Source organism: Lutra lutra, chromosome 6, assembly GCF_902655055.1.
Source record: "Lutra lutra chromosome 6, mLutLut1.2, whole genome shotgun sequence".
Classification (NCBI taxonomy): Eukaryota; Metazoa; Chordata; class Mammalia; order Carnivora; family Mustelidae; genus Lutra; species Lutra lutra.
The window spans coordinates 122857627-122875897 of NC_062283.1; the positions used below are offsets into that span (position 1 = coordinate 122857627).

Below are 18271 nucleotides of genomic sequence, written 5' to 3' on the forward strand. Positions count from 1 at the left end.
GAAAAAAAAACCTACTAAGTAAGTAAGCTTATGTGAGGGATTTTTAAACTCCAAGATTATAAATAATAATGATCATTCTGATATTCTATGAGATCCTAAATTAAAAAAACAAATCATGCTATTGTTTTAGCATTATGCATATTAAGAAAATGTACTGATTTTTTGGTCAAGTTGCAATTCAGGCATGGCATATGTGATACTTAAACTAGAATACTAAATTGGTTTTATCTTCAACCATTTATTTGGAACTATTACAACTGTACTGAAGGAGTGCAGAGGAATAGTACTTTAAACCCCCAGAGAAATAACTTCTACAAATCGATAATACAATATCTCTGAAATAGAAAAATATGAAAAGGATGTAAACAATCTACAAATTGCTGAGGAATGATTTTTTAAAACTTTAGCCCACTTGTAAAAGCCTCTATGAATTAAGGCAGCTTTCAGATTTTTTGTCACTTCTATCTCTCAAATCGACAAAGATTTTATTTTAATGACACTAAAATCTCAATGAAGACAAGGTGAAGTAAATGAGCATTCTTATATACTAATGCTAAAAAGAGTAAACCATCAGTGTTTATCAAGAATCTTAAGAATAGGGTGCCTGGGTGGCTCAGTTGTTAAACTCTGCCTTTGGCTCAGGTCATGATCCCAGGGCTCTGGGATCCAGCCCTGTATTGGGCTCCCTGTTCCACGAGAAGCCTGCTTCACCATCTGCCACTCCCCCTGCTTGTGTTCCCTCTCTTACTTGTGTCTCTATCTCTCTGTCAAATAAGTAAATAAAATCTTTAAAAAAAAAAAAAAGAGTCTTAAGAATGTTCATTTCTTAAATCCAGTAATTCAACTTCTAGGAATATACCTTATGAAAATAGTCAGAGATAAGCATCAAAAGTCTATATACAAGGGTACTTAGCATAATTTCTTATATTTAGTTGTAAATAAGTAAATAAAAAGCAACAATAGAACCATTACTTAATTATGGTATACCCATGTGATAAAATATTATGCAGGCATCAGTTTTTTTTATTCTAATGATGTGAAAAATACTAATGATAAAGTGAAAAATTATCTTTTTTTAAGTTAACATGTACCATATATGCATGTATTTACACACACGTAGGGTGAAACAAAAAAATCAAAATGTTAACAGTGACTATCTGGAAAATAGGATAAAGATGTTATTTACCTTCCCTTTATACCTCTATGTATTATCTTCATTCTTTCTATAATAAATATGTACCACTTTCATAATCAGAAAAAAGAGTTCATGAAAAAGAAACTCTAATTGGTGCAAACCAGGCACTCCCACCTGGTACTGAAATGAAATGAAAAAAAAAAATTCCCCAATTTTTCTTCCTTGTAGTTCCAGGATTTCTTCTTTATGAATAATATTAAATTATGGGAGGGACAACACCACGAAACTTCTTCTCCCACAGGTTCAACTTCTCATGAACACCATTTATAATTTTAAAATGTCCAAATGTCCATATGCTCTCTCAGTGCCTATACATTTCACTTACTTTCTGATCTATTTTCCACCCTTCCTACCTTACAGAATTATCTGTCTCTGAAGACCTTCATGTGAACTCTTTGACTCTATGTTTCCTTCTTTGGAGAATATAACCTAAATTATTGCTTATAATTGAAAAAAAGAAAGTCTTGCCATGTAGTTTCTTACAAAAGTTCAGCTTCCTGTGAGTTATAGATGGCATATTTATCATGAAGTAAAACTTAAATGAAGTAAACCCTACTTTGGGGGCCACATTTTTTGTTCTGAAAAACTTAATTTTTTATGCTCAGAGATCTATTCTACATCTAGAGCTAGTGAAGTTTAGGTGTACTATATCCTACAGATCTAAGTTCCAAATTCTATTGATCTTACAGCTTTTTTGTTTCTCATTTTCTCCAAGTTGGGCCAGGGTTGGGAGGCAGTTAGGGAGGTATTGGTCTTTTAAACTTAGATCCAAACAAATTCAGTGCAAAATGTGCTGTCTCTTTCACCAAAGGCATAAATTTTAAAATGCCAGTCTCCTTTTCTACAATCAACACCACTAATTTTAGCCCTCTTCTGGGGAGGCGGGGGGTCAAATACAAAGAAAGAAAATACTAGTATCAGCTGAGTTTTTCTTACTTTTAAAAATGTTCACAAATAGAAAATAAAATGCATACAAGTTATTCTGGCCCCAGCTTTCCATGTCTTTCTATTCGTTCTCACCTTCCCACCCTCTGTGCCCATCCCCTTCACCTTCATTGACATTTTACTAAGCTGACGCTTTTCAAGTGTATGTTTCCTTTAGAATTTTGTCAATACCTAAGATAGAGAAGTAATAGGGATTTGCAGATGGGCTATATAGAAGTTGTGAAAAAATGAGGAGTCAAGGAGAGCATCTAAGTTTTTAGCCTGAGCAGCTCGGGTGAATGGTGGGAAGGAGCAGATTCATGGACAGGGAGAACAAGCAAGAGTTGCGTGTGGGCCTGTTTAGAGATGCCTGTCATTCATTTGAGTGGAAATGTCAGGCAGGCAGTTAGATCTGGGTGTCGTGGAGTGGGGAGGTCTGGCTGGAGATGGGGGCTGGTCATCAATGTATAAGATTTAAAGCCAGCAAAAGAGCATGAGATCCCCTGGAGAGTGAGCTGTAACTGAGATGCAGCCTGAAGTCCAAGCCCTGTAGCTCTCCAGTGTTGTGGGATCTGCAGGAGCAGGTAGTGTCCCCAGAGCAGGCTGAAAGGAAGCGAAAAGGGACGGGATGGGAAGAGTCTGGTGAGATGCACAGTAAGGCTGGACCCTGGGGAAGGTGTGAAGTTTGTCTTTGGAATGTCCCCTCCCTTTACAGTGGTTTTCCATCTTCTCTGTGGGAATTTTATCTGATTTCTTTAGTTTTTCTTATCCCATATAACAACTGCCCCAGTTTTCCAAGTATGGTCCCCTGACTGGCAGCATGGGCACCCCCCAGGAGCTTGTTAAAAATGCAAATTGTGGGCTCCACCCTAGACCTACAAATAAGAAACTCTAAGGGGTGGGGCTCAGCGAGCTGAGTTTTAAGGAACTCTTCAGGGGCTTCTGGTGCATGAAGTTTGAGAACTACTGCTCTAAAGAAAGTAGTCGGTAAACAGAACCAGTGAAAAATCACAGATGAGACTTGACTCTTTTAACCTTTTCTGAGCTTTCTGTCTAAAGGCAAAGAGGTAAATATCTAACAGTAGATTTTAGGCATAAAACAATGGGCCATTCTTGAGACATCTTTGTGGGGGCCAAGGAAACTTCTCAAGCCCTACAAGTCATAAATGAAGGCAGATGCCTATTGTAACTCTGGTAATGAACTCTATGGATAACTATATAGTCTGTGTAGTATTATATAAGCTCTCTGAGTCCAACTATGAAGGCAATGAAAATTTGGGCATTTTGGTGGGCAATCCAAAATCTCTAGAGATAATTCCGAACTTATTTTGTTTGAACACTTATTTCGTTTAAAGTTGTTTATTTTTTAAAGATTTATTTATTTATTTAAATTATTTTTATTAACATTATTTGCCCCAGGGGTACAGGTCTGTGAATCATCAGGCTTACACATTTCACAGCACTCACCATAGCACATACCCTCCCCAATGTAAGATTTATTTTACAGAGAGAGAGAGAGAGAATGTACAAGAAGGGAAGGAGAGAGGGAGACAGAATCCTCAAGCAGAGTCCCCACAAAGATTGGAGCCCCTTGCAGGGCTGCTCCTGGGGTTTGACTTGGGACCCTGAGATCATGACCTGAGTTGAAATCAAGAGTCAACTGCTCAATGAACTGAACCACCCGGGCGTCCCTGATTAAAGTTGTTTAAGCACTACCAGACAATTTTAAATAATGCCTCATCAGCAAGACATATAATAATAATAATAATAATAATAATAATAATGGCAGAACATTCATTGAATTGTGAATTTTTATTCATAAAATATACCTCAAATTTATTTTAGCAATTTAAATAATAGAGTTTTATGTATATTTAGTCAAGCATTACAGTAGTAAGGGCTTAGGGAGATTAGAAATAAATGAATCCAATTAAAGAACACGTCTGTGAGATTTGATATGTCATAGGTATGAATGAACTGTTTGCACAGCAACTGTAAAGAAACCATTAATGATTAACTACCTAGAAGAGGTTTAATCAAGAATAAATGCTATAGGACATATTTAAAAATATTTAAGTTAAACAAATGAAGATTTGTGCATTTGAAAACCTCGCATCATGCCATCATTTTTGCTGTGTCTTTTCCTGGGGAGTTCAAAGCCTAAGGTGCTGCTTTTCTTTTATCTACAGAAATGCCAGTTCCTTTGTGCTGTGCAGAAAAGGGCAGAGCTTTCAATGGTGCCATGAGGTTTAGCCTTGTGGGGTCTCTCCACAAAGTGTGGGGAGTTTGGGACCCTCTGGTCTTGAATATAGAATGCAAATTTCCCAGTGTTGTGGAAGATTATTTCTTTGTGATCACAAGGACTTTTTCTGTTCCAGGAGTTTGTGTGAAGTTGAAAATAGGAGGTGTGCTCTTTTCACTCTCTCTGCCAGGGGGTTAGTTATAGGGTTTAGGAAGGACCTTTGTAAGGGTCAGAAGTGGGTGAGAAAGCTATTCCTGTGGAGAATGGAACCTCAACAAAATATAACTTGACTTTCAACAGTCTTAGCCTCTGAACAGCTTATAAAAATTAAAATGAAAAACCTTGTGTTTCATTTGGTTTGTGTCAAAAAAAAAAAAAAGCTGCTCTTTTCCTGTCATATATTTGGACACCAATATCAATTAATGGGAGTGTCAAAAAGAAGTAAATCTCATGGGTTCTTACCTTCAGCCACGGGAACACATTATAGTCATCACGAGTGCAGACAGTAAAATGAATGACTGAGGAACAGCAACAAGCTACAAACCCCTAAAAATGCTCAGAACCAGGGATTCTATTTTTGTAATGGTTTTCAGTAGGAAGAGGCAAGAGATAGCACATTCTCAGATTGTATTACCAGAGAATGTTGCTATTCTCAGAGAGATGTAAAAAGTGGCAAGGGACTTGGGTTTAAAAGTACAAACATAGAGAGAATCCCACCTTAATGGGGACCATTATGACATCCAGTTCAATATAATGAGGCTATTTCCACGATCTGGCCAGCAGCCCATATTAGCACGGCTTTACTGATGTGGATACAACAAATTCTGTTTGAACAAGAAATCCCCAGGAAAAAGAGAAAGAGAGAGAGAGATCCTTTCACGGTCTCTATCCATTTAACAATCAATCAAAGGGAAAATATCCTTCCAGTAAAGACAGCAAGGCCCATTTGAATCCTGGTAAAATATTAGATGTTCCAAATAAAATAGTGTTCTCTGGGTATGTATTGCTGTTCTGTGGAAAGGTCATAACTATTGATGCCTAAACTGGCGAAGGGGACGTAGGGTCGGACCCAGGGGTTAAGCACATGGCATGGCAGCTGGCTAGGTTCTGAGTACACCAAAACTTCTGTGAAGCTATTAGGTCACTTGGCGGAGACCCCATATTGAACTCTTTTAGCGAACTATCCACAGACTTTTGCAAAATCTCTTCAAAGTGTCATATTACTTCCCAAATATTAGGTGGAATCATATGAAATTGCCAATATTAGACTGCTTTAAATGTAAAGAAATGGCAATTACATATGGTCCACCTTAGTACAAGGTTACCAACTTAAAGACAGCATGCCAAAGAGGAAATCAGGTGGGCCCTGGAGTCCTGTCTCTGGGTTAGCATGTCGACTCAGTAGCTGTGTTGTGTTGGCTAAGTTACTTGGCTTCTCTGAGCCTCTGGCATAAAGCCTCTTGAATGTAAGTCCTTCTTACCCCCTGACCTTTCCAAGTATGACAACAAACAGAGCACCTTCCCACCCCTTCTTCGCTTGCAGCTGACAATCACACAGTCTTTCCAGGGCAGGGCAGCAATGCCTGGGAATTACCCCTTACAAAAGAAAAGTTAAAAATATTACAAAGACCTAAGATCATTAGAAACTTTTTTTTAATGTAATAAATATGCAAAGACTATTTTGACTCTAATGTGATTCTTCCATTTAAAACTCAGTAAGATTCCTAATCCTATTAGCAGTCAACCCCACAAAATACTGAAAAACTCCATTCAAAACAGAACAAAAAGCAGCTCAATATCATTGCAACAGGATAAAAATCAGCTTGGCACACACAACTGCTCTCTCGGGCTGACATTAAGAGATACTCAGGACACACCTTAGGCAACAGTGTTTTTGTCAGAGTTGAGATGGACTCCTTACCCTGCAGCCAATCAAGATCTCCCTCGAAGGCACACATGCACAGCCCTCCCCAGGGGCTCAGCCCCTCTTACTGCCTCCACTCCCTCCCCACCACCTAACCAAGGGGAGTCTGACCACACCTGCAAGCTTATTCCCCAGGTGACCTTAACAGTGCCAAGGCATTTTGGGCTTTCTTCTAATAGTGGATGGAAGCACTTCCCTCCAGGAACGAATCCATCCTCAGCAAGCCTATAGGGAAATCAAGCTGGGATAGAGCTTGTTACTTGTGCTTATTTCTTTTAACAGCAGGTACTGTCTCATTCATTTGGATATCCCCAGAACTTGGCACAGTGCCTGACACATAATAGGTGCTCAAGAAAACATTTATGAATGCTTAAAGACTTACTAGTCCTAATCATCTGAAGTAGGATCTAACAATCCATTCCAGATGGATTAGCATGATTGGGGATTTCTCATTCTTGGGCAACACTCTGCCTTCCTAAGACTCATGCTTACACACACACACACACACACACTCACACTAGACACTAGTGTGTGTGTCTACACACACATACAGTATTACTAAGGCTGGGTGAACATGTTCAAGATATATGCTAGCACTAATTTGAGAAAAGTAAGAGGCTTAGAGAAAATAGTTTCCAATTCAGATGAAACATATTCAGTTCCAACAAAAAAGTTGAGGGCAAAAAGGTAAGAGGAGGAAAGAAAACCCAGCACAGATAAGAACAGTGAGACAAGCACTGAAGCTAATTTGAAGAGTAATAATACTAATTGTGCTATAACGTTCATGGAAAAAAGAACAATGAGACAAAGGTGCGTATGTCACCATTCCATCTCAAAAGACCTTACCTCTCCTTCCACCCCTACTTCCTACTCCTTCCCTAGTAGCTCCACCATTCAAGCTTCTCTGAATTCTGTGCTCTCAACAAATAGCCCAAGCGTATCACTTCCAACTGTACTAATCTGAGTTCTTAAATACTTAAATGGAACTCTTCTACTTTTCCAAATAAATTGTAAACTCCTCAAGAGATGCTAAGACCTCTGCTTCGTATATTCATGCAACAAATTATTGCACTCTGCCATACTCTCTGAAACACTTGATTTATCCATACCCAGTCCATACAGATTAAAGGAAATATACAAACAGTCTACTGGACACCATCAAAAAGGCCAGTACTGCATGTTTTATTCACTTTAAATTATAATTATTGACATTGGTAAAGTTGGCAAACATTGGTTCCAACTAAATTAACTTTAGAAATTTGATAAAAGCTAGGTTTCCTAGAACCTTCTTTTTCCCTGTAATGCACCTTCCACTTTGCCTGGGACATATAAGGTACTCAATAAATATTGGCTTCCTTCCCTCCAAGCACAAAGCTCAGCTCCCTGTAGAATACATAATGACAGCAATGAAAAACAGGGTGAGTTTAACCAAATTATAGAAACCATCACCCACAAAGAGCGCAACATTTGGAGATGTGTGTGTTGAGGAACTGGGGAGGGGAAAGAAGATAAACACTTAAATTTGTGAATTTGAAGATTTAGCAATTCAAGTTAAAAAGGGAACCACTCTTCCCTTTTCAAACTATTTCAGCTGACATCACATAATTGGTAAGAGCTGATAACAACAGTTATTTCGAGCATCTGCTTTCTGCCAGGTTCTGTGCTATATATATACATTATTTTATTTAATCCTCCTTAGTCCTTAAAAGGTGAGTAAAAACATCCCCATTGCACAGATGGGGAAAACGAGGCTCAAAGAAGTAGAGCTGTGCTCAGAGTCTCATAGCTATAATGCAGCAAAGCATATTCAAACCCAGATACATCTGACACCAAAGCCCATGCCTTTCCCTTGCAGGTTGCTTCCAATGATACTATGGGATTTTATAAAAACAAAATCACAATCCAACTGCAATATAACCTCCCAGAGTAAAAGTCACAGATGGTAAACAGATGGTCCAGCCTCGGCCAGACCCTAAGCATTGTCAATGCCCCATAAAAGTAAGTTCTCTTCTCACCAGCCCCCCTTGCCCTGCCATCACCATGGACCACCTTTCTCACCCCTGCCAGCTCCCTAGACCTCAGAATGCCTGAGGCAGGAGAAGGAAGTGGCAAAGTTACCCCCTCAAACAAGACAGAACGGAATTCCAGAACGAAATTCCTCTACCGATAAGCACTCAGACATTTCCAGGTTTCATCTAAACTCCAGCCAATCCTTTCTGCAGGACTACTGAGGCATAGACACTGGCACTTCAACCCAGATGAATTTTCTTTTTTTTTTTTTAAAAAGATTTTATTTATTTATTTGACAGAGAGAAATCACAAGTAAGCAGAGAGGCAGGCAGAGAGAGAGGAGGAAGCAGTCTCCCTGCTGAGCAGAAAGCCCGATGTGGGGCTCGAACCCAGGACCTGGGATCATGACCTGAGCCGAAGGCAGCGGCTTAACCCACTGAGCCACCCAGGCGCCCCCCCCAGATGAATTTTCTATCACTACCTGCTCACCTGGAAAGATGCCACAAGCCAGTGAGAACAAACAGGAAAGCACTGGATACATGGAAATAAGTAACAACCTCTTACTAAATCATCAAGACATGCATAATGCACCCACCCACCCACACACACACACACACACACACATACACACACCTTGAATCAACATAACAGTGTTCACGAAACAAACTGTGAAGTCAGATAGATGAAGTCAGAAGATGAAAACATACTTCTCAGGAGTTCCAGTAAAGCTTCATTTGCATTTGTCCACTCACAATCACATGTATATCCCTGCCTTCAGGAAGTTAATGACCATGTTGTTCCATGATAAGAAGCAAAGATCAGAACGCTTTCTGCCCCAACAGCCAGAGAAGAGTGGTCAGGCTGGTCATTTAGCACATACCAAGTGGCCTCCCCATAGGAATCTTTTAAAGAAGAGGTCCTGTGACTCAGTGCCCTCCAGGGTCAGGGCAAGAACAAAGAAAGGAATGGAGGCCAGAGAAGCCTAGGGAGAGGGAAGCAGCCCAGTAGCAGCATTGCCAAAGGGCCAAGAATGACTCACTTATGCTGGGAGGCTCTGCATCCCAAGCCTCCCTCCACCAACAGAATCCCCAGGAGACAACATTTTCTGCCATTTTCCCTCAAAAGCAGAACACTACTTTTTTAAAAAAATATTTTATTTATTTACTTGACAGAGATCACAAGTAGGCAGGGTGGGGAGAGGTAGGGTGAGCAACAGGCTCCCCGCAGAGCAGAGAGTCTGATGTGGGGCTCAATCCCAGGATTCTGGGATCATGACCTGAGCTAAAGGCAGAGGCTTTAACCCACTGAGCCACCCAGGAGCCTCAAAAGCAGAACACTATTTAGGAAATACCCCATTGCCATGGGAGGTCATTTGTGTCTCCTCTGATGAAAAGGATGATTTAGCTTGCCAATCCACTGGCGTTTGTTTTAACACATTTAACAAAAACATAAAATATTAAGTCTGGTTGCAGAAATGAAATAATTAGGAATAGCAATAATGTATCTATGTAAACTAAAGGCAAGGAACTCAGGGAGAAACTAAAATGTTTGCAGGCCACATTTTTTTCTTACAAAATGAAAATGTCCTTAGTGAGACAGGGGGAAAAAGATATATTTTTAATTGAATATGACTGAGAAGAGAGCATTGCTAAATTTAAACCACTACATTGTCAATATCTGTACATATTTATGAAGCAGCAACAGAGAAACAGTTTTTTAATTTTCCATCATGAGATCAGATGAAAGCTTATCCGGAAGGTGGGTGGGCTGAACACAGGCCTCACCCATTTAAATCCATCCCTCTCTACCAGATATTTTCTCCCCTGCAACTATCTCTGACCACCACCTTCATACAGAGAAACCTGGCATACAGTAGGAGTCAATACCCCAGGCTTTGATCCTGGCTTCCCCACTTATTGGCATATCTGATGTCAGTTTCCTCACCTAGAAAATCCCTGCCCTCACCCTCATACAGAGCTATCAAAGGAGCAAACTAGGTAATGAATGTGACAGCTCTTTGAAAGAAATACTCCGCTTTTGTAATGATGCTATATTCAGCATTTGTAATAATAATAATAATAATACAAAATTTGTACATAAATGATGAATTCAAAACTAAATACAGATCATTTTGATAAAAAAATTACAATAAGTAAAAAGGACATGAAGGATAACATTATTTAAGTGAGTACTGGTGGTATGAACTATAAAACAGACTAAATCCCCGAGCTCTTTCTTTTAATAAAATGTTTTAGTAGTTATAAAATCACTATTAATTACTATTAATAGTTTTTACTGTTATAAATTACCATTCATACAAATGTGTCTTCAATTCATTTCTATAATCAGTCACTTACTTAAAAGATCATTTGAAAAGGACAACTGGGGCTTTGATGTTCAATATTATTATAATAAAGATTAAACACAATTAAGGATCAATCTAATTTATGGGTATACATTAGAGCATGATTATTATTTTTAATGATCAAAAAATTAAATCTAAGCAACAAGTGCTCCACAAATCCAAAGCATGAGAGTAAATTATTTTATATTTTGCTATGGCTTGCTAAGTCAAAAGGCACTTCATTTGACATTATTTATAATATAAAAAATGGTTTTGTTAGAGAAATAAAATCTATTTCTATAACTTTATATATTATTGGTCAAGTTTTTAAAAAGCATTTTCTAAACTTTCCTAGTAGTAATAACAATTTAAATTAATAAAAAATAATTTTTAATTTAAATGCTGAACTTCACTCAGCGCTATTAATACACTTGAAAGAGCAAACTAACATGAACATATTTTAACATCTGCTGCTTTGTGATAAGTTTATACATAAGGCTTTATATTCACAGAATATGTTAATACTTAAAGACCCTTTTTAAATGTGGGAACTAAAAAGATAAAATATTGTAAAAATAAATAAATAAATAAATGTGGGAACTACAGATGTTTTATAAAAAGAAAAGCAAAAATATTGGACCTGCAATAATTACAATGTAGAGACCCTTTTTTTTTTCTTTTACATGAAGGAAGTTATGTCTCCTTTGGCATTTTGCCCAAACTTTGCTATAAATGCAAAGGATTACTTAGCAGGTAGTGTTGCATAGACCACTAATTCAAATTGTCTATTCGTTCTGCTTTTTGTAACACTGAAATAGAAATTTTAATAGAAAATTCCTATGTGTTTGATGAATCACTCTAAAGCAGTTTGTGAGATTTTCCACTAAAACAACGTTCAATCCTAAACTTAGGATGTAAGCAGAGAAGCCTCCCTCACCAACAAAAATGGTTAAAGATATTAAGTCTGTGATTCCAAAGTTACCAAAATAACTCTCAAATCTCTCTCTTTTACTTTTCAGAGAAGAATGTCAGAACTGTAATAATACTTATAATTCTTACTAGAAGTCTAATTTAAAATACACTACTATATCCCACGGAAGTCCCCTCACAAAACACCAACTATCAGTCAACCTACTGAGGTCATATATCAGTGAGTACTTGATGAATGTCAGTGACAGATTGTTTTTAATGGCATCAGTAAACTAGATCTCATGAACATTTTTGTAACCTTCTACACACATGTGCCACTATAAATGGTACAGTGACTATGTAAGAGAATGTTATTTAAGATGAAGAATCATGATGTCTGTGGCTTACTTTGAAATAATTTAGTGGAAAAAATGCAAATACAGATAGACATACATATAGATAGAAAAGGAGATAAAACAAAAATGGCTTATATTATAGACGATGTGTGGGTATTCACTGTACTTGTCTCTCAATTTTTCTGTATGTTTGAAAAATTGATGTCCTTAAACATTTTAAAATGGGATTTTATACTTTTGCGATTTATCCTTAAAAGTAGATTTTAAAAGTTTTATTTTTATAACATATGAAGTTTAATAACCTAAAAAGAATCAAGATTCTTCTTAATTTTTCTAGAAATTACTTTTCATAGTTTATTGGGTGGTCCACGATTTCAATTTTCTTCACATTGAGTACTAATGTTTTCCATCTGAACTGGCTATGAATAATTAGTACTACTAATTAAACAAACCCAAGGAAATATGAATTCAAGAAAATTACTCAGTTTTTACACAGAATTCCTCACACTCTCCATACTTGTCTGGACTTTCCCCAACATTCAGTGTTACTAGACAGTATATCCATTCATCTATCCTCCTGAAAATAATCAGGGAGAGTGGCCTGTCCTACTGAACACTTATTTCAAAGCCTATGGGCACTCAAGACCTATAAGAATGATTTTTTTTTAATGTGGAACATAAAGGTAACAGGTATGTGTGTCTTACAGAAAATCACGAACCGGTCAGTCTTTTGGTTTGAGAGAAGTCTTTTGTTTTGTTTTTGTTTTTGTTTTTGAGTTTTAATGAAGAGCTGTATAAGCTTTAGGGACCCTCAAGCACCCAGAGAAAAACTAAGAGAGTTTTTAAAAATTTAATCATAGTGTCCTCTCCCTCTCCTCCGTAGATTTTCAGAACACCAACACGTGTGTGATGGTCGTACAAAGACGGTTACCTCAGCCTCTAAAATGCCTGTATTCGCAGATGCAGCTGCTTACTAGAACAAGGTTACTGAATATTTCTATTCATCATCACTTTTGTCAGATAATAATGATGGGTATTTCTAGGCATATTTTAACTTCAACAATAAATTGGCCATCAGGAAATTTGAAAAATGAGTTTCTTATGAATGCAGCTTCCATCAATGTCACTCCTTCATTTAACCAATGCTTATTTAAAATTCTCTCTACTTTCATGATACGACAATCCCTGAAAAATGTATGCTACTAACATGTCTAAATTGGGAAAACATCTGGCCTGCCCAATTGTGGTTTTAAGTACATTGTTTGAGGTAGTATATTTGGAAAGAATTCACTTATCATTCTCAGGCTGCAAAGAGAACTAGCCTTGAAAACAAATGTATGTGGTAGTTCACTGCTACCATAGAGAATCAATAGCCATCTATTTAATTTGCTAAGACAATGTAAATTAGTAACTTCCAGCCAGATGTGTGATATACACATCAAACAAACTGCAACCTGTTCATTATGAAAATCCTGTCAACACACACAGAGCCACTTGATGACATTTCGTCTAAGGCAGTTTCCACATTTGCAGCTATAAAAATTGTCTTAAGAATTTTTATACAAAGGATTGGAGTTGAGGCTCATAAAAGGGTAATCAATTTCAGCTTTTCATCTTGCGTGCTTCTGTGTGTTTATTTCCATTTTCATTCCGAGGTATAAAACATTGAGAAAAATATGAGCCATGCTATTTTTCCTTCTGAAAATCATTTATCCTCATTACATCTTTTTAATCTGATATAAAGTTGGTAGCCTAATCCTACAACTCTGGAGAAGCGTGTGAAGTGAAGAACGACAGAATCAACAGAAGAAAGGAAGTACACTTATCCACTGGAAAACAAAACAGAATATTTCAAAATGACTCCAAACATAAATTAAGCTTACCCATTGGGAGGTCTAACTTGCATTCTGATCATTTATATGGGTCTGTGTGACTATATACCCTGCTGTTTGATAAAAAATGATTACTAACCACAGGCACCCACCAGAGAACAGAGTGTATGTATAAGGCTTGTGATGTCTCAGACATACAAAGCACCTTCTTAAAGAATGTCCATTTCCTTTCCATGGTAAGCAGACATAATTTTTCACTCCTTAATACTTCTGCTTCACAGAGTGGCTTATTTTATGAATTATGTTTTGTCATTTTCCCTTATGTGTACTTTGATAATATAAAAATGCATGCATAAAATAGACGGTTTTATTTCATGATACCCAAAATATTGGTATGTTTTCTGCTCTGTATTAAAATCCACAGCTTTCTTGCTACTACAAAAACCCAACAGTGTTTATTTTAATGCCATTTATTAAATGAAAGGAATAAAAAGATTCTTCTTAACAACCATTATTCTTGAATACTGAATCCTCATTTAAACCAAAGTCATTTCTGAAGTCTATTGAATTAAAATTTCTTATTCAACAGGGCACAGAGTAAATAGTCTATTGCCAAGCACCATATTTTCAAGCACTACATTTTTAATTTGGTGATTTAAAACGAGGCGGAATGAATCAAGTCCTCGTGGCCTATTAGTATAGTCTGATTCCAAATAGAAACCCTTGACTAACTTCCCAATGAGAAAATAGCATTTCTACTAAGCGCTGGGTGTGTCAATGCTTCCAAAGTAAATAACTCCTGAGGTCCCCTAAAAATCACAAGAATTTCAGTGACTACCCAAAAAAACCCAGAAACTGTGCACACAGAAGGGCTCTTCATAAAGGCTTCAAACCTGAGCAATTCAACTTCACAAACATTATACAGAAGGCGCTTTCTTCACCAGCGGCACACCAGGCCACGTGATCAGCCTGCCGGGCCACACCGCGGACCAGAAATGATTATTGTTTCTAGAAAGAATAAGGTTCCATTGCCGCCACCAAGGCCGTCCAGCCCAGCCGTTGCTGGCACCTCGAGGCCAGCTCCTCACCTCGAGAGGTGGTCCCAGAACGCGTGGGGCCTGGGCACCCGCCAAGACTTGTGGCACTAGCCTGGGTCCCTTTGCTTTCTGGAGGTTAAATTCACACCCGCCTGGTCACTTAAACCCCCACTGCGGTTCAACGGAAGAATCATTCTCTCAGAACTCTTAACTTTGGAGACTCTGGTTAAAATTAAGAACTTCAAACCCAGATTTGAAAAAGTGAAACAGATGTCCTGTTTGTTAACCATAAATGGCTCCGTACGTCAGACCCTTTCCTCTCTCTCTCCCTCTTTTTTCTTTCTGCCGCATTAAGTTTTATTTAATGCAGAGTTCGCTTAAAAGGTTAAAAGAGAGAGAGGGAGCAGAAAGCAAATATAGACTGTAGATGGAAAAACTCCTAAATCTTTCCCTGGAATATAACTTTATAAAGATGAACGTACTCAAGCTGCCGCCTCCCAGCACAGCCTGCAGTGGGGTCAGAACCTGCCCGTGCCCCAGTGGACCCCAGTCTCCTCTAACCCGCAGTGACCACCACCTGCACCCTCTTGGAGACCAGGGCTGCCTGGAGTGGGAGAAGTGTTCCAGACTTGCACTCACGTGAGGACATAGTTGACGCTGACGATACAGTGTGGCCTGGAGGAGCGGCTGTTGTGGACGATGGTCGCATAGCTCTGCACCCATACCCAGCCGCCGTGCTTCGCCAGAAACCTGTAGTACTTGGTGGTCACCTGCCCCTTCACGAGCACTGATGGGAGAGATAGAAGGCTGCTGGGAGTGAAGAATCCAGCTGCTAATCTGGCCCAAATGCAAACCCTGGCGGTGGGAGTGCGGGTCCCTATGGGCCCTAATAACCGTGCTCAGGCAGGAGGGAGAGACAACCCCTACATTCCCAAAGGAATAGATTGTTCTGTTACTTTGCATCACGTCCTCCAGTCCTTTGCGATTTGGCAAAGGGGACGCTTAAAATTGGGGGATTTCCCCTTTCAGCTTTCTAACTAAGGAAGGTGGGGTCTGGGCAGCTGAACTCCAAGGCTCAGGGTCCCTGTTCCTCGAGATTAAGTTCAAAACAAAGCTCTATGGGGGCGCCTGGGTGGCTCAGTGGGTTAAAGCCTCTGCCTTCAGCTCAGGTCATGATCTCAGGGTCCTGGGATCGAGCCCCACATCGGGTTCTCTGCTCAGCAGGGAGCCTGCTTCCCTCTCTCTCTCTCTGCCTGCCTCTCTGCCTACTTGTGATCTCTCTCTCTCTCTGTCAAATAAATAAAATCTTAAAAAACAAACAAACAAAAACAAAGCTCTATCTGCCAAAGCAGATCGGTGCACGTGAGCCAAGTGGTCTAGCTTCAGTTTTTATTCCTGTCTTCAGTGAGGTTTGCAGCGGGCAGGAGAGGAAGCATAAAACCGCTCCTGGGGGGGAATTTACCCAGAAACTCGGAAACTCTTCCCGCGGACATGAGAGAAACAAGGTTGGGCTCAGCTTTGGAGCAGCCGCTCCCTGGCAAGGGCCTCGCACCATCACCCGGCTAGCAGGGCTCCCACCCTTCCGCTTACTGCGGACTTAAATTACGCCCTCTCCCCTCCCCGCGACGCGCCGGGCTTAGTCCCGTGCGGGCAAGAGCGGTGCCTTACGCAGGTGATGGGCGCAGCGCAGGTGGAAGGTATCGCAGCCGTGCACGTGGTGGTACAGAGTCTTCTCGATTAGGTCCTGAGGTTCGTACCCCGTCAGCTCCGCCACTCTGCCGAGAGCAATCCTCGCGGATGAGCTCAGAGCGCCGGGATGCCCCCCACCCGGGACAGTCATCTCAGACCTGGGCGCCCGCCCCCCTTCGCAGGGCGGCGTGAGTCGCCCCGTCTGCAAAATGGGCTCAGACGGTCGAGGAAGAGCTCTCAGTCACTGAGCAAGACCCCTCTCCCGCTAGGGTGATCCTTTCCCGCCTCGGTCCCCCACCTGGAGTCCAGGAAGATGAGCTTCATGTCCAGGCTGGCGCGGAACATGAACATATTGCTGTGCAGCTTGATCTCCGTGACGGCGCTGGGAGGCAGCGAGTGGCCCACGGCCACCAGGCCCACGTTCTGGTAGCAGCCATCGAAGGGGGACATGTCCAGGCTGTACTGGCGGATCTTCAGGTAGCCGCTGCAGTGAATGACCTGCAGCGGAGGGTGAAAGGTGGGGGAGAGACTCAGCCCCAACCAGGAAACGTCTCCCAAAAGAGGTGGGTAAGGGATTGAAATACTTTGCGACTCCCCGGGGCCGCAAAGGCCGTGTGGGCCTCGCCCCCGCACTGAGGGGTCCAAAGTTATTGGAGCTCCAGCGTCTCAAGGGAATGACTGTCCCGCCACACAGAACTCACCTGAGAGCGTGTAAAAATGCAGAGGCCTGGCAACACCTGCCGACCCGAACTCCTCAAAATCGGATAGTGGGGCCCTGGAACCTGCATTCTAATCGTGCTTTATCTCACTGAACCGGAGAAGCATGGATTCGAGCTAAAGCTCTGGTTCGTAACCCCTCTGGGGTCGGAATCTGACGCTGTGCGTAAACTCTAGAATCCTCCAAAATGACCCACCATTTCAGACGCTTTGCACACCCCTAAAGCCCATTATGAGCCCTAGATTGAGTCCCAGCGGCCCGGCCTTAACCGGACACAGTGAAACTAAGTCTTAAAACTTAGTAGCCCCCAAGTGTTCACAAATTACAACTCTCAAGGTGCTCCCGGGCAGGCAGCGCTGCGACGCTTGCGGGGGTGGGGGAAGGGATGCCGTCGGGGCAGTCGGGACGCAGCCCTGTCCCTCCCATGCCGCAAGCTCCTCTTGTCCTGCCCCTTTCCTCTACACGCGGGTCGGAACGTCCCTCTCAGCCACGCACTTTGTAGCCACCGCACGTGAGGCCCGCGTTCCTCTTGGCCAAGACGCACTTCATCCTCAGGAAGAAGGAGCGCTCGATCTCATACTCTGGGAGAGAGGAACGGAGGGAGGGGCAGGCCGTGAGCCATGGAGATGGGTGGTGCCGCGACCCAGTCCCTGCCCCCGCCCTTGCCCTGCCCAAGGGGGGAAAAGCCACAAGCCACGGGAGATGGGCCCAAGTGTCAGAGGCTCGCGCTGCTTACCCTGGACGAAGTGAGAGTGGTAGGGCTGATGGGCCGTGAGCACCGCGGTCATCTCGTCGTGGTCCGCGGGGTGGATGTACTCGTAAATGCTGTTCCCAGTCAGCTCTACCTGTAAAGAGGGGGGTATCAGCTTCTCCGAGGTGGAGGAATGCCCAGGTAGGGCTAGAAGATTGGACCAGAGTGTCCACAGGGTTGTGAGGACAGGAGCGAAAGCTTCAGGGTCAGCCCTGAGTTTTAACTCAGTTGTGCAGTTGGCTACCTATTGCAGTCTATCTAAGCCTCAGCTTCCTCATCTATGAAAGGAAATAATAATAATAATAATAATAATAATTACAGTAGTAGTAGTACTAGCAGT

The 18271-nt window shown here is 41.0% G+C and overlaps 1 protein-coding gene across 1 annotated transcript in view; it reads right to left on the reverse strand.

Annotated features, from left to right (window-relative positions):
* Positions 1-18271, reverse strand: part of SIM1 (SIM bHLH transcription factor 1) — a 71447-nt gene that overhangs the window by 38286 nt on the left and 14890 nt on the right. The window contains exons 5-9 of the mRNA XM_047735088.1: positions 17917-18025; positions 17676-17761; positions 16761-16960; positions 16442-16548; positions 15413-15560 (exon numbers count right to left, since the gene is read on the reverse strand). Of these exons, the coding sequence (XP_047591044.1) occupies positions 15413-15560; positions 16442-16548; positions 16761-16960; positions 17676-17761; positions 17917-18025 (650 nt within the window). The remainder of the gene's footprint in view (positions 1-15412; positions 15561-16441; positions 16549-16760; positions 16961-17675; positions 17762-17916; positions 18026-18271) is intronic.